The sequence below is a fragment of the Tamandua tetradactyla genome, chromosome 2 (assembly GCF_023851605.1).
Source record: "Tamandua tetradactyla isolate mTamTet1 chromosome 2, mTamTet1.pri, whole genome shotgun sequence".
Classification (NCBI taxonomy): domain Eukaryota; kingdom Metazoa; phylum Chordata; class Mammalia; order Pilosa; family Myrmecophagidae; genus Tamandua; species Tamandua tetradactyla.
The window spans coordinates 37,013,734-37,028,241 of NC_135328.1; the positions used below are offsets into that span (position 1 = coordinate 37,013,734).

At 39.5% G+C, this 14,508-nt stretch overlaps 1 protein-coding gene across 10 annotated transcripts in view; it reads left to right on the plus strand.

Annotated features, from left to right (window-relative positions):
* The window catches only part of CDK5RAP2 (CDK5 regulatory subunit associated protein 2), a 281,439-nt gene that overhangs the window by 38,437 nt on the left and 228,494 nt on the right, over nucleotides 1-14,508 (plus strand). For 7 of the 10 annotated variants that reach the window (XM_077143561.1, XM_077143511.1, XM_077143532.1 and 4 more), the window contains one exon: nucleotides 12,432-12,499. The exons of the other annotated variants lie outside the window; for them this stretch is intronic. In XM_077143561.1, coding sequence (XP_076999676.1) covers nucleotides 12,432-12,499 — 68 coding nt within the window. The remainder of the gene's footprint in view (nucleotides 1-12,431; nucleotides 12,500-14,508) is intronic. 10 annotated transcript variants of the gene reach the window in all.

Sequence of the window (14,508 nt, forward strand, 5' to 3'; positions counted from 1 at the left end):
TCTTCTCTTTTATACCTTCTTCTTCTCCTTTAATCCTTCTCCCACTCTAGGGATCTTTGGGGAATGCCTGTTCTGACTTTTTCATGTTGAGAAGGAGTGTCCACACTGAAGGATAGGGGGATATAATTAATTGATAATCCTGGAGAGGCTGGTGCCTCTGGGCCTCAGGACTCATCTGAGCCAGGAACCCTCTGGGTTATATATGTTCCAGGAAGGCAGACCCAGTACATGAAATCTTTATAGAGCTTAGTTCGAGTCCTAGTGTTCTTAAGAGTCAACAGGAGTGATGGTGATTGGGGTTTAGCAAACCATGCAATGGAAGCTTAAATAAGAGCAGCCTCCAGAACAGCCTCTTGACTACATCTTATCTCTCTTTGCCACTGATGCCTTATTTTATTACACTTTCCCCCACTTTGGTCAGGAAGGCATTGTTGATCCCATGGTATGAGGGCCAGACTCATACCTGGGAGTCAGTGCCCCATGTTGTCAGGGAGATTTTCACCCCTGAATGGCTTGTACCGTGTAGGGGGGAGGGCAGTGATTTTCCTTGTGGAGTTGGGCTTAGAGAGAGAGAGAGGCTACCTCTGAACAACAAAGAGGCTTCTTGGAAGTAACTCTTATACCTCATTGATTAGTCTTAGCTTCTCCCCTACAGTAATAAGTTTCATAAGAGCAAGGCTCAAAATTTAGAGCTTAGCCTATTTTCTTGGGAGTCTCCAGTGGTTGGGAGGGCACTCAGATTTTCCCAGATGGAAGAGATTAATAGTTAAATAGTCCCCTTCAGATCCTCAAGGTACTCTACCGCTATGTTTTAGTTATTTGCCCAGCATAGTCTAAGATGTATACTGGTACTACACCAAGCCATAGAGAATTACAAGGCCTCATTCCTGTTCTGAACTCCAGGGGTCTAGGCTGTCTAGATGAGCTATTCAGACTGTGTTACAGAAAATTTAGGTTCTAGAGGCATAATAAAACTCTCTGCCTTTGATCTCATACAGTCGCTGAAGATCTAGAGTACATACACTATCATCTTTTACCTTGAATTCTAATTTGCCTTAGACCCAGCCACACTGGATTAGTTTTAAACTCTAGTTGAGGCCTGATCTATTTCAACTGTTATTATATATAGTTGTGCTAACATTCAAGTGTACAGCGCTCCATTTCTGGGACCCAGGTGTCACAGAACTACTCAGTGTTCCAGGGAAATACCAGCTGATACACATATAGCCCAGTGTCCCAGAATCCAGAAATATATTCACAACTTCAGACTAAATATGGCTGCTACAAGAGCCCATAATCCTGACTGTTCTTTTTTGTATAAGTATTTTCTGAGAGAGACTTTTAGCATATTTGTTCTTTTGTTTTTGGCCCATTCTGCACAGCCCATTACCCCCAAGGTTTATTCAGTTCATTTTGTGCCCCTCAACGTCCCTCTTTTTTGTAGCTGCACCAAATTCCATCGTATAAATGTATCACCTTTCGCCATTGTATTTCTTAGTCGTGGTAGCCTTTGGTTTCCTCCACCTATTGGGCATCATAGGTAATGTCCAAAATAAGCAAACCGTGTCTTACAGTACCCTCACCTGGTTGTACAATCAGCAGTACTCTCAATTTTAGACCGTTTTCATTGGTCCATAATGACAAGGAACTGGCAAATATAGTGTCACCAACTATTGAATCAAAACTACCCCTTGCCACTTGCACCTCTTCCAGTGCTTAGTTGCCCCCAGTAATGCTGTGGTACTGTTGATGTCTTCCTGTTAAAAATTGGCTATAACATGCATTTTTAGTTTTCCCCCTATGTCCCTCTACTGTTGACTCCTTGTCCACTATCGAACCATTGGAATCGTTCACGTGAGAGCTTATTTATAATCGTAAATTTAGTCATTGGGATACCTGGCATTATGCATCTCCTTTTGGTCATATTCACCTTCAATATGGCAATGTTACTTGTATACCCACTAATTAGTTATCATCACTTCTATCCATTCCCTTGAATTTTGATTCAGCCTCTTTGGATAGTGTGCCAGTTCAAAAGGATTATATATCCTAGAAAAGCTGTATTTTAATCCCAATCCATCTTGTGGAGGCAGCCATTTTTAAAAATCTTATTCCGCACTGTAGGTTGGAGACTTGATTAGATTATCTCCACGGAGATGTGACGTGCCCAGTTGTGGGTATTAACCTTTGATTAGAGGAGATGTGACTCCACCCACTCCAGGTGGGTCTTGATTTGTTTACTTCAGTCCTTTAAGAAGGAACCATTTTGGAAAATGCTTCAAAGCCATGAGAACCATGAGAGCCCATGCAGCCAGAGACCTTTGTAGATGAAGAAGGAGAATGCCCCTGGGGGAGCTTCATGAAACAAGAAGCTTGGAGAGAAAGCTAGCAGACGTCACCATGTTCACCATATACCTTTCCAATTGAAAGATAGAGACCCTGAATGTCATTGGCCTTCTTGAGCCAAGGAAACTTTCCCTGGATTCCTTAGGTTGGACATCCCTATAGCCTTGCTTTCATTTGGACAATTTCACAGGCTTAATTTGCAACTTATTGAATTCCCCTTTTTGAAAGCCATTCTATTTCTGGTATATCACATTCTGGCAGCTTGCAAACTAGAACAGGTAGTTTTTCCTGTTTCTAGCTTCCGTGTACCTCTGAGTCTGCTATATTCTACAGTGTAACATCTGAGATTACCTTTACCAGAGTCATAATAATAAAATCACACAGTATCTGTCCTTTTGTGACTGACTTATTTCATTCAGCATTTTATCCTCAGGGTTCATCCATGTTGTTCATCTGTTGATGGGCACATGGATTGTTTCCATCTCTTGGAAATTGTGAATGGTACCTCTAGGACATCGGTGTGCAAATATCTGTTGGTGTCACTGCTTTCCTAAATATTAGTATTGCCGGCAGTTCAGTATTTAGTTTTCTGAGGAATCATCAATCTGTTTTCCATAAGTGGTTGTACCATTATACATTCCCACCAGCAGTGCATAAGAGTTCCAATTTCTCCACATCCTCTCCAGCATTTATAGTTTCCTGTTTGTTAGACATTCTTACAGATGTGAGGTGATATCTCATTGTCATATTAATTTGCATTTCCCTTATAGCTAGTGTAGATGAGGATCTCTTCATGTGCTTTTTTTTAAAATTTTTTTTATTAATCAAAAAAAAGAAAAGAAATTAACACAACATTTAGAAATCATTCCATTCTACACATGCACTCAGTAATTCTTAGTATCATCACATAGATGTATGATCATCATTTCTTAGTACATTTGCATCGATTTAGGAAAAGAACTAGCAAAACAGCAGAAAAAGATATAGAATGTTAATATAGAGAAGAGAATTAAAATAGTAATACTAATAAAAAAATATATATATATAAAGGAAAAAGAAAAAAAACAAAAACAAAAGATACAAACACACAAACAAACAAACAAAAAACCATATTTCAGGTGCAGCTTCATTCAGTGTTCCAACCTAGTTACATTACGCTTAGGTATTATTGTGCTGTCCATTTTTGAGTTTTTGTATCTAGTCCTGTTGCACAGTCTGTATCCCTTCAGCTCCAATTACCCATTATCTTACCCTGTTTCTAACTCCTGCTGGTCTCTGTTACCAATGATATATTCCAAGCTGATTCTCGAATGTCGGTTCACATCAGTGGGACCATACAGTATTTGTCCTTTAGTTTTTGGCTAGACTCACTCAGCATAATGTTCTCTAGGTCCATCCATGTTATTACATGCTTCATAAGTTTAGTCTGTCTTAAAGCTGCCTAATATTCCATCGTAGGTATACGCCACAGTTTGTTTAGCCACTCGTCTGTTGATGGACATTTTGGCTGTTTCCATCTCTTTGCAATTGTAGATAATGCTGCTATAAACACTGGTGTGCAAATGTCCGTCTGTGTCTTTGCCCTTAAGTCCTTTGAGTAGATACCTAGCAGTGGTATTGCTGGGTCGTAATCCATTCTGCCAGTCTATGTCTTTTGATTGGGAAATTCGGTCCATTAACTTTTAGTGTTATTACCGTTTGGATAATATTTTCCTCTACCATTTTGACTTCTGTATTATATATATCATATCTGATTTTCCTTCTTTCTATACTTTACTCCATACCTCTCTCTTCTGTCTTTTCGTATCTGACTCTAGTGCTCCCTTTAGTATTTCTTGCAGAGCTGGTCTCTTGGTCACAGATTCTCTCAGTGACTTTTTGTCTATAAATGTTTTAATTTCTCCTTCATTTTTGAAGGACAATTTTGCTGGATATAGGAGTCTTGGTTGGCAGTTTTTCTCTTTTAGTAATTTAAATATATCATCCCACTGTCTTCTAGCTTCCATGGTTTCTGCTGAGAAATCTACACATAGTCTTATTGGGTTTCCCTTGTATGTGACGGATTGTTTTTCTCTTGCTGCTTTCAAGATCCTCTCTTTCTCTTTGACCTCTGACATTCTAACTAGTAAATGTCTTGGAGAATGCCTATTTGGGTCTATTCTCTTTGGGGTGCGCTGCACTTCTTGGATCTGTAAATTTAGGTCTTTCATAAGAGTTGGGAAATTTTCAGTGATAATTTCTTCCATTAGTTTTTCTCCTCCTTTTCCCTTCTCTTCTCCTTCTGGGACACCCACAACACGTATGTTTGTGCGCTTCATATTGTCCTTCAGTTCCCTGATCCCCTGCTCAAGTTTTTCCATTCTTTTCCCTATAGTTTCTGTTTCTTTTTGGAATTCAGATGTTCCATCCTCCAGTTCACTAATTGTAGCTTCTGTCTCTTTAGATCTACCGTTGTAGATATCCATTGTTTTTTCCATTTTTTCTTCTTTGTCCTTCACTCCCATAAGTTCTGTGATTTGTTTTTTCAGATTTTCTATTTCTTCTTTTTGTTCAGCCCATGTCTTCTTCATGTCCTCCCTCAATTTATTGATTTGGTTTTTGAAGAGTTTTTCCATTTCTGTTCGTATATTCAGCATTAGTTGTCTCAGCTCCTGTATCTCATTTGAACTATTGGTCTGTTCCTTTGACTGGGCCATATCTTCAATTTTCCGAGCGTCATCCATTATTTTCTGCTGGTGTCTGGGCATTTGATCAGATTTCCCTGGGTGTGGGACCCGGCTGGTTGAAAGGTTTTTCTGTGAAATCTCTGGGCTCTGTTTTTCTTTTCCTGCCCAGTACTTGGCGCTCGTGGCTCTCGTCTCTCTGCGGGGCAGTCGGCCAGGGAAACCACGCGTGGAGGCTGGGGTCGCTGGTCGCCGCGGCTTGGGGGAGTGCTGGTCCAAATTGCCTAGCTGGCCCGAGACGCCAAGCGTGACGGGAGGGCCCCACTATCCAACGTTCCCAGTCAGACCGGGGAGCCACGTGCGTGGAGGGGACCCCAGTCGCCAGCCGCCCCGGCTGGGAAAACGCGCGCCCCTCGGGTATCTCACTGCAGCGGATTCTCCCTGCCCGTTCAGCTGTTCCAGAATGGGGTACGCTGTCTTTTTGGTCTCTGTCGTGACTCCGGGAGCTGTTTCGTATTGTTTCTGTTTCTTTAGTTGCTTTTCTGGAGGAGCAACTAAGACCCGCGCATCTTACTAAGCCGCCATCTTCTCCGGAAGTCCTCTTCATGTGCTTTTTAGTCATTTGTATTTGTTCTTTAGAAAAGTGTCTGTTCATATCCTCTGCCCATTTTATAATTGGGTTTGATTTTTTGTTGTTGAGCTGTGTAATTTCTTCATGTACACAGAATATCAAGCCTTTATTTGATATGTGGTTTCCAAATATTTTCTCCCATTAAAGTGGCTGCTCCTTCACTTTTTTGACCAAGTCCTTTGAAGCACAGAAGCTCTTGATCTTAAGAAGTTCACATTTGTCTATATTTTCTTTTCACTGCATGTGCTTATGTGTAAAGTTTAAGAAGTTACCTCCTATTACTAGATCTTGACATTGTTTCTCTCCATTTTCTTCTAGAAATTTTATGGTAGTGGCTCTTACATTTAGGTCTTTAATCCATTTTGAATTAATTTTTGTAGGGGTCCTCTTTCATTCTTTTGGGTATTGATATCCAGTTCTTCCGCATTGCCCATTTATTGAAGAGACTATTCTGTCCTAGTTCAGTGGATTTATGAGCCTTATTGAAGAAGAATTGCCCAGACATTTGGTGATCTGTCGCTGCACTCTTGTTTCTATTCCATCGGTCATTCTACTGTCTTTGTGCCAGTACTATGATGTTTTGACCACTGTGGCTTTATAGTAAGCTTAGAAGTCAGAAAGTGATAGTCCTCTGATTGTGCTCTTCTTTTTTAGGATATCTTTAGCTATTCGGGATCTTTTTCCCTTCCATATAAATTTGGTAACCAGCTTTTCCAAGTCTTCAAAATAGGTTGTTGGGATTTTAATTGGTATTGCATTGACTCTGTAGATCAGTTTGAGTAGAATTGACATCTTAACAACATTCAACCTTCTATCCATGAGCATGAGATGTCTTTCCATCTATTTAGGTCATTTTAAAATTTCTTTTAGCATTTTTTTTGTAATTTTCTATGTATAAGTCCTTGACATCCCTGATTACGCTTATTCCTAGATATCTGATACTTTTGGTCACTATTTCGAAGGGATTTTTTTTCCTTAATTGTCACCTCAGATAGGTCATTACTTGTGTATAGAAATATTACTGATGTTTGTACATTAATCTTATATCCTGCGACTTTGCTGAATTTGATTTTTAGCTCAAGTAGCTTTGCCATAGATTTCTCAAGGTTTTCTGAGTATAGGATTATATCATCTGAAAATAATGAAAGTTTTACTACTTCCTTTCCTATTTGGACACCTGTTTCTTTCTTTCTCCTGTCTAATCGCTCCAGCTAGGACTTCTACTACAATGTTGAATAACAGTGGTGAAAATGGCATCCTGTCTCAGTCCTGGTCTTAGGGGGAGTGCTTTCAGTTTTTCACCATTATGTATGATGCTGGCTATGGGTTTTTCATATATGCCCTTTATGATACTGAGAAAATTTCCTTTGATTCCTAACTTTTGAAGTGTTTTTGTCAGGAAAGGATGCTAAGTTTTGTTGGATGCTTTTTCAACATCAATTGACATGATCATGTGATTTTTCCCTTTCGATTTGTTAATGTTCTGCATTGTGTTGATTGATTTTCTTATGTTGAACTTCCCTTGCATTATTCCTAGTGTGAATCCCACTTGGTTATGATGTATAATTCTTTTAATTTGGCATTAGATTTGATTTTGCAGTATTTTGTTTAGAATTTTTGGATCTGTGCTCATTCAAGACATTAGTCCGTCGTTTTCTTTTCTTGTTGCATCTTTATCTGATTTTGCTATTAGAGTGATGTTAGCTTCATGAAATAAGTAGGAAGTATTTGAGGACTGGTGTTAGTTCTTTTTGGAATGTTTGATAAATTCTTTTGTGAAGCTGTCTGGTTTTGGGCTTTTCTTTGTGGGAAGATTTTTTTTTTTCTTTTTTTTTTTACATGAGCAGGCACCAGGAATTGAACCTGGGTCCTCGGGCTTGGCAGGCAAGCATTCTTACCTGCTGAGCCACCGTGGCCCGCCCTGTGGGAAGATTTTTGATGACTGATTCAGTCTCTTTACTTGTTACTCGTTTGTTGAGATTTATTTCTTCTCAAGTCAAAATTGATAATTCGTGTGTTTCTAGGAATTTGTCTATTTCATCTAAGTTGTCTAGTTTGATGGCACAAAATTGTTCATAGTATTCTATCATGATTTTTAAAATTTCTTCATGATCTGTGCTAACAACCCCCGTCTCATTTGTGATTTTATTTATTTGCACCTTCTCTGCCAAATCAAGGTCTGGATCGCATGTTGGGAATGCAATTCAAGTGAGGGTCTATTAGAAGGTAGTCTGGGATGCATGGGTACTTCACTGGCAGAATGGCCACCTTCTGTGCAGAAGACCCAGGTTTGACTCCTGGCCCATGCCCCCCCCCCCCCAAAAAAAAATAATAAAATACGAATGTAGTGAACATATGAAAAAACACCAGCAAAACACACTTCAACAGTAGTAAGCCCCAGAATCAAAAGGAGACACCACAAGATATGTTGGGAGCAAAGTTAGACTGGTGACCAATATAGGGAGAGAAAATTTAAGAAAAAAAAAATTAAATAGAATAATGAAAAATAAGGCATAAAATAAGAAAGAAAAAATAAAGAATCAATAAAAATGTAAAATATCTATAAAAGTCAAAGTAAATAATGAAAACAATTATACTGCTAATAAAAAAGAATATTAAGAAAAGAATTAAAAAATTCTTTTTAATAGGTAGGGATAAAGTGTTAAAAATTCTTTTAATAGTAAGTACAGCTTCCCTGTGCTTACCCTTCTACCCAGCAGGTGGGACCCTGAAGCACCTCCACCCTTTAGTTTCCTCCCTCTCCTACAGCTGACCTGTACTTACTGCTTCTCGCCAGCAGGTGGTGTGCCCAAGGTTCCTCCTCTTTCATGCCAGTCCCTCCTGGCCTGTAGTGGCTTGAGTGTGGCATGCATGGCAAGGGGATGGGGAGCTGTTGTTACCCGTGGCAGCCAGACACAGGCCCTCACAGGAGAAACTGGGGAGTTGACCAGCGCTTGGGGAATGAGCTGACCCGCAACACTGGCAGATCTGCCAGACACCACCCTTGTGGGGCTGGCTTATTCCCACATCATGCTTTACAATCGTGTACCAAGCCTACCTCCAGGCTGCATGTGGGCTGTGACAACTCCAACCCAGTCAGCAGCTGGGGCAGGCTAGAGAGGAGGGACCACCAGTTCCCTCCAATTGCACCTCCCTGCACTTTGTAACCAACTCCAGTGTGCAGCCCACTCCTAGTGGGAATTACGGTCATCCGCCCCACCCTGCTCTCCCTGTCCTTGTCCCCTTGATTTTCTCCTACCCCAAACTATCTTCATACGCTGTTTGATTACTTAACAATGTGAGACCACAGTTCTAGTCATTTGTCCCCATTCCCTACTTCTGCTACATTGCCATTTACTCTTTGTTAAGTTCTATACGTTTTTTTGTTCCTCAGTTCTTCCAATAATGCCTACTTACATATTTCTTTGATTTTTTTTTTGTATCCTATTGAATTCTTTATCACTTCTCTCTGAATATATTTTTCATATATTTTCTGAGTGGTTACTGTGAGAGTAAAATTTAACATCCTAAATATGTTACTTTACAAGCTGCCAGAACATGATATACCAGAACTGGAATGGCTTTTAAAAGAGGAATTTAATAAATTACAAGTTTACAATTCTAGGCCAATAAAAATGTCCAAACCAAGGCATCCAGGGAAAAATACCTTAATTCGAGGAAGACCAGTGGTTTAGGAACACCTCTGTTAGCTGGGAAGTCATGTGGCTGGCAGCTGTTGATCCCTTGCCCCTGGGCTCTGTTGCTTTCAAACTCTGTTCCTGTGAGGTTTCCTCATCTGCTTCAGTGGGGCTGGCTTTCATCTCTTGGCTTCCCTTGGCTCTCTCCGGGTTCTGGCTTGCCTAAAATTTCGTGACATTGTCTGTTGAACTCCAAGCATCTCCACATGTCCGTGTCTCTTCTCTACTTGTCAGCATCTGTGCCAGCTCTGCTTTGAAGTTTGTCGGGTCTGAGGCTTCTGTCATTTCTGTCAGCTCAGTCTGCTCTGAGTGCTCTCCAAAATGTTTCCTCTTTTAAAGGACTTCAGCAAACTAATCAAGACCCACCTGGAATGGATGGAGTCACATCTCCCTCTAATCAAGGGCTATACCCACAATTGGGTGAGCCTAACCTCCATGAAGATAGTCAATCAAAAGCTACTACATACAGTATTATATCAGGATTAAAAGAAATGATTGAGCCCACAAGATTATCAGGATTGAAACATGACTTTTCTAGGGTACATAATACTTTCAAACCAGCACACTAAATATGTAACAGTCATGTTTGATTTGATACCAGCTTGTCTTCAGTAATGTACACATACAGTGTTCATATACCCCTCCATCCTCCTATCATTAATTTTTATGCATTTGCATTTTAATACCTGTAAGAAGTTAAAAGTGAAATTAAATACCAGAAAATACAACATAACAGTACTGTCATTTCTAATTAACATGTGGTTACTTTTTTACTGGAGGTCTTTGTTTGATGTCCTTTCCTATCAGTCGGAAGAACCCCCTTTTGCATTGCTTTAGGGCAGTTCTAGTGGTGATGAACTCCCTCAGCTTTTATCTTGGAATGTCTTACTCTTGCTCTCATTTGTGGTTTTTTTTTTCGTTTTTGGTGCGTGGTCTGGGAATTGAACCTGGTTCTCCTGCATGGAAGGCTTGCTCTCAGTTATTTATGTACTTATTTAATTTTTGCTCTCAGTTTTTTTTTTTCCCCACATAGGCAGGCACCAGGGAGCTCTCAGTTTTAAAAGACATTTTTACTGGATATAAATTATTTTTCTTTTCTCCTCAGCCTGAATCATTTCAGTTGGCTTGTCTTTTTGTTTACTGGTTCTTTCTTCTTCCTCCTCCTATCTGCTGTTGAAACCATTTAGGGAGTTTTCCATTTCATTTCTTGTAGTCTTCCACTCCAGTATTTCTGTTTGGTTCTCTTTTAGAATTTCTCTTTATTCACATATTGTTTCTTCATTTTTTCCCCTGATATTCTTTACTTCTTTCTCTTTATTTTCTTTTATCTTCTTGATCATTTTGTGGATCATTTTGCAAATCACTGTCTAGTACGTCTAAACTCAGGTTTACTTCATTGATGTTTTCTGGATTTTTATCTTGTCTTTGGGTGGACCATCATTTCTTGTTTCTTTGTCTTGTTATCTTTTGTTTTCCACTGTATATTTTAATATTTTAAAGTGTTAACTCGGGAATTTATTCCCAGAACTGTGTGTCCCTGAAGTTTGTGTCCAGCTAGTGCTATGACAGATTTCCTTAAGTTCCAAGAGCTCACAAAACTAACACATCAATGCAGAAAAACACCTTTTGTAGTGTTTGCAAATTGGCAGTCTGTTGGCTGATTCTCTCATTCAGAGCCTAGCCCTCCTGTTAAGAAGATCAGCCCAAGCAAAATGTAAGTGCAGGGACCGCCCCTTCTTTTCTAAGTCTGGGTCCTGTCCTAGGCTTGTGCTTGCTTGTGGCCGTAAAGATTTCCATGTTTGCAGGAATTGGAATGCCTCCTTTCCTCCCTGTGAAGTAGACTTTGTCCTCCTTGGTACTCTATTGTATGATTTAAAGTCCTTTGCCCCAGGAAGCTTCAACTTAAATACTGCTTCACCTATTTGCAAGCTGCTCCTGCCTATAATGCAAGCTCTGGGTTGGTGAGCCAAATGAGTTTCCTGGTTCAGACTTTGAACCTACCTTTGGATAGTGTGGCACTGATATATAGGCATCACAGTATGTGCACTGGGGTTACTCTGCCCCCTTCAGAACAGGGTCGGGAACCCAGAATGGAAGCAGGTTGGCTCTACGTTTACCAGGATGGTATGGAGAAAGGGACCAGCAGGTCATCATGAGCTTCTCTAAAAAGCTGCCTTTTCTTGCTTCAGCATTTGCCCAGTTACTACAACCCTTTAACTCTTTCTGGAGTTCTGAGGAAGATGGCTCTGTTGGTTTTTGCTAGTTGTTCAAAAATTCTGTTGGGGAATGGCATGCTCCTGAATCTTAGGCTGTAATCTTGGTTGACCAGAAACCTGCTGCCTACTTTTGAAAATAAAGTTTTATTGGAACGCAGTCACTCTTATTTGTTTATGAATCGTCTCTGCCTTTTGCGATTCTACAGACAAGCTGAATAGTTATGACAGATTTTAGACTTTGAATATGGCCCACAAAGACCAAACTATTGTCTGGCCCTTTAGGAAAAAGTTTGCCAACCCCTGTTCTAAGTTAGATAAATATAACTTTAGTTACTAATATATGAAGATGTCATTCTTTTTAGCAAAGTAATTTTATGACAGGTAGTGAGGAAGTATGTATCTGGATAGTTCTGCTTTTTCTCCTGACCATTGCATTTTCAGACTTCATCTTTTGGAACATTGTTTGTTTATTAACATGGGCAGGCACTGAAAATAGAATTCTGGTCTCCTGCATGGCAGGCGAGAACTCTGCCACTGAGCCACCATATTATTTATTAACATGAGCAGGCACTGGTAATTGAACCGAACCCCAGTCTCCTGCATGGCAGGTGAGAACGCTGCCACCGAGCCACTGTTGCCCACCCTGGAACATTTTTACTTGCGGTTAGTTTGAGTAATTTGTAAATATTTGAAATATAATGGTGTAGAACTTTCTCTGAATTCAAATCAGTAAATCACAACAGACAGAATGTACCAGTATGGTTCACTATGAAAATTCCTCATGTATTTTTCTTCTCTGGGTTTCTGTTCCCTAATAGAACTATTAGGCAGTTTGCATACCATGATGTTTTCCTATGTCTATTTTACCTTTTTATAGTGCTCCCAAATGTGTCAGAAGAAGCAATGTCTCCCACCAGAGCACGGAACATGAAGGACTTTGAAAATGTAAGTGGAGATACTCAATTATGGACCTAACAAATCATGTCTGCTGTTGCTTTCCAACCAGTCTTAGGACTGAGTTAAATTTCATGGGAAGTCTAAGCTGAATGATGCCAGAATTAGGAAAAATGTCAGATCTTGTGAGCATTTTCTGTGAGACTGTTAATGCAACCAAGCAGTCAGCCCTTTTATACAGAAGCCACCTATGGGTTCTGACAGGATCAGCAGTTTCCAACTCTTTGGGGAGTTTGGGGTATTTGTAGTATCCTGAAGGTGAGGTTGTTAGCATATTGCATAAATGAGGATGATAACATTTTTCAAGGGCCTATTTGTAAGGCACATGATATTTGTAAGCCCCATTTAATCCTGGCTATGATTCTTGAGATATTTTGTTTTATCCCCATTTTACAGATGAGGAATATAAAGACTGAGAGAAGCTTGTCTAAGGTCATATAATACTTAGGCGGCAGAGCTGGGATTTGAATCCAGGTTTTTAATGACTCCAGAACCATAATTCTTCCTACTGCTTTGTGCTACCTCCTTGCGTTTTGTAGGCTTCATCATTGTCGCTATTGAATGAAACATGAGCAGCCTCCACCTAATGCTGTGTAGTAATTGTCTGAGAATGCATCACTCAGTGATAGATTTGGCTTCAGTGTTTGATGGCTTCCAGCATTGTGTCTGCATTTGTTAGTCTAGAGGGTTTGTTGTCAAGAAACAGGAAAATAAGGTAATTTTCCCGATTCCAATTTTCCTTAGCAAGTTGCCTATTCAGTGCTCTCGTTGATCATAGAAAGTAACTGAAATTCATACTATGTAAGACATAGGAGATATTTATCAGTGAGAAGATGGAGGATGCAGCTAAAAGGATGTTCCACAATTCTGTTTATTTCTCCCTAGTTGTCTTTATAGAGCAGAGTAGTACTGTCTCTGGATTTAATTTAGAATACTCATTACTGCTAATCGCTATCTGCAAACCACCAGTGACCAGTTGAAGAAATGACTTGTCAGATCTCTAATGGAAACAGGTGAATTTTGAGTTTTGAGTTGTTAGAATTTCAGCTGTACAACTTGATATATGTTGTGGTGTCTGGGACCTCAAACAAATGAGATTTGATTATTCCCACACTGGGTATGATAAAATGTTCTTCTATTAAGTGGTTTTTCCTGTTTTATCATAATAATAATAATAGCTACTATTTATTGAGCTCTTGCTCTGAGCTGGGCACTTTTAAGTGTTAAGTGTTTGTATATTAATATTAAAGCAGTTCCGCAAAATATAGACTTTTTCATTTTTGAAGGTCACATTTATAAATTTTATTTCTGGATGGGGAAATTTGACAAAATTTTAGGGTTTTAGTTTCAGCTTTTTATTGTCTACCGTTTGATCTGGAAGGAACTTCAGGATAGAATCCAGTCCTCTTTATGATATTTGGAAAAGCTGAGACTCAGGAATGTGAAGTGACAAAGCTATGCCTAGAAGCCAGCTAAAAATGTTTGCTTGTTTGTCCATGGTGCTATGTGACCTTGGTCAGTCCCTTAATTTCTCTGTACTTTCCTCATCTGTAAAATGGGGATAATAATAGTGAGGATTAAATGAAGCATGCATACCTAGCACAGAGTACAAAGTTTTTTTTTTTTTTTTGCGTGGGCAGGCACTGGGAATAGAACCCAGGTCTCCAGCTAGTGCAGAGTACAGTACATTCTATGTGTTAGCTTTTTTCTTTCTCCTCCTTCTTATTTTATTGTTATATTTATTATTATTATCTCTATCTGCCATGTGATTCAGGTTTTCTTTGTTTAGAGGTTCATCATATATGTATGTGTGTGCTTTGTCTTTTAAACTTTTTATTTTGAAATAAATTCAAACTTACAGGACAGTTGCAGAAATAATGCTAAACCCATACAGAGTTTAACATACCCTCCCACCCAGATACCCAGACCTACCAACTTTAAAAATTTTGCCACATTTTCCTTATCAGATATGTTCTTGATGCTTAAGTATTATTTCTCTT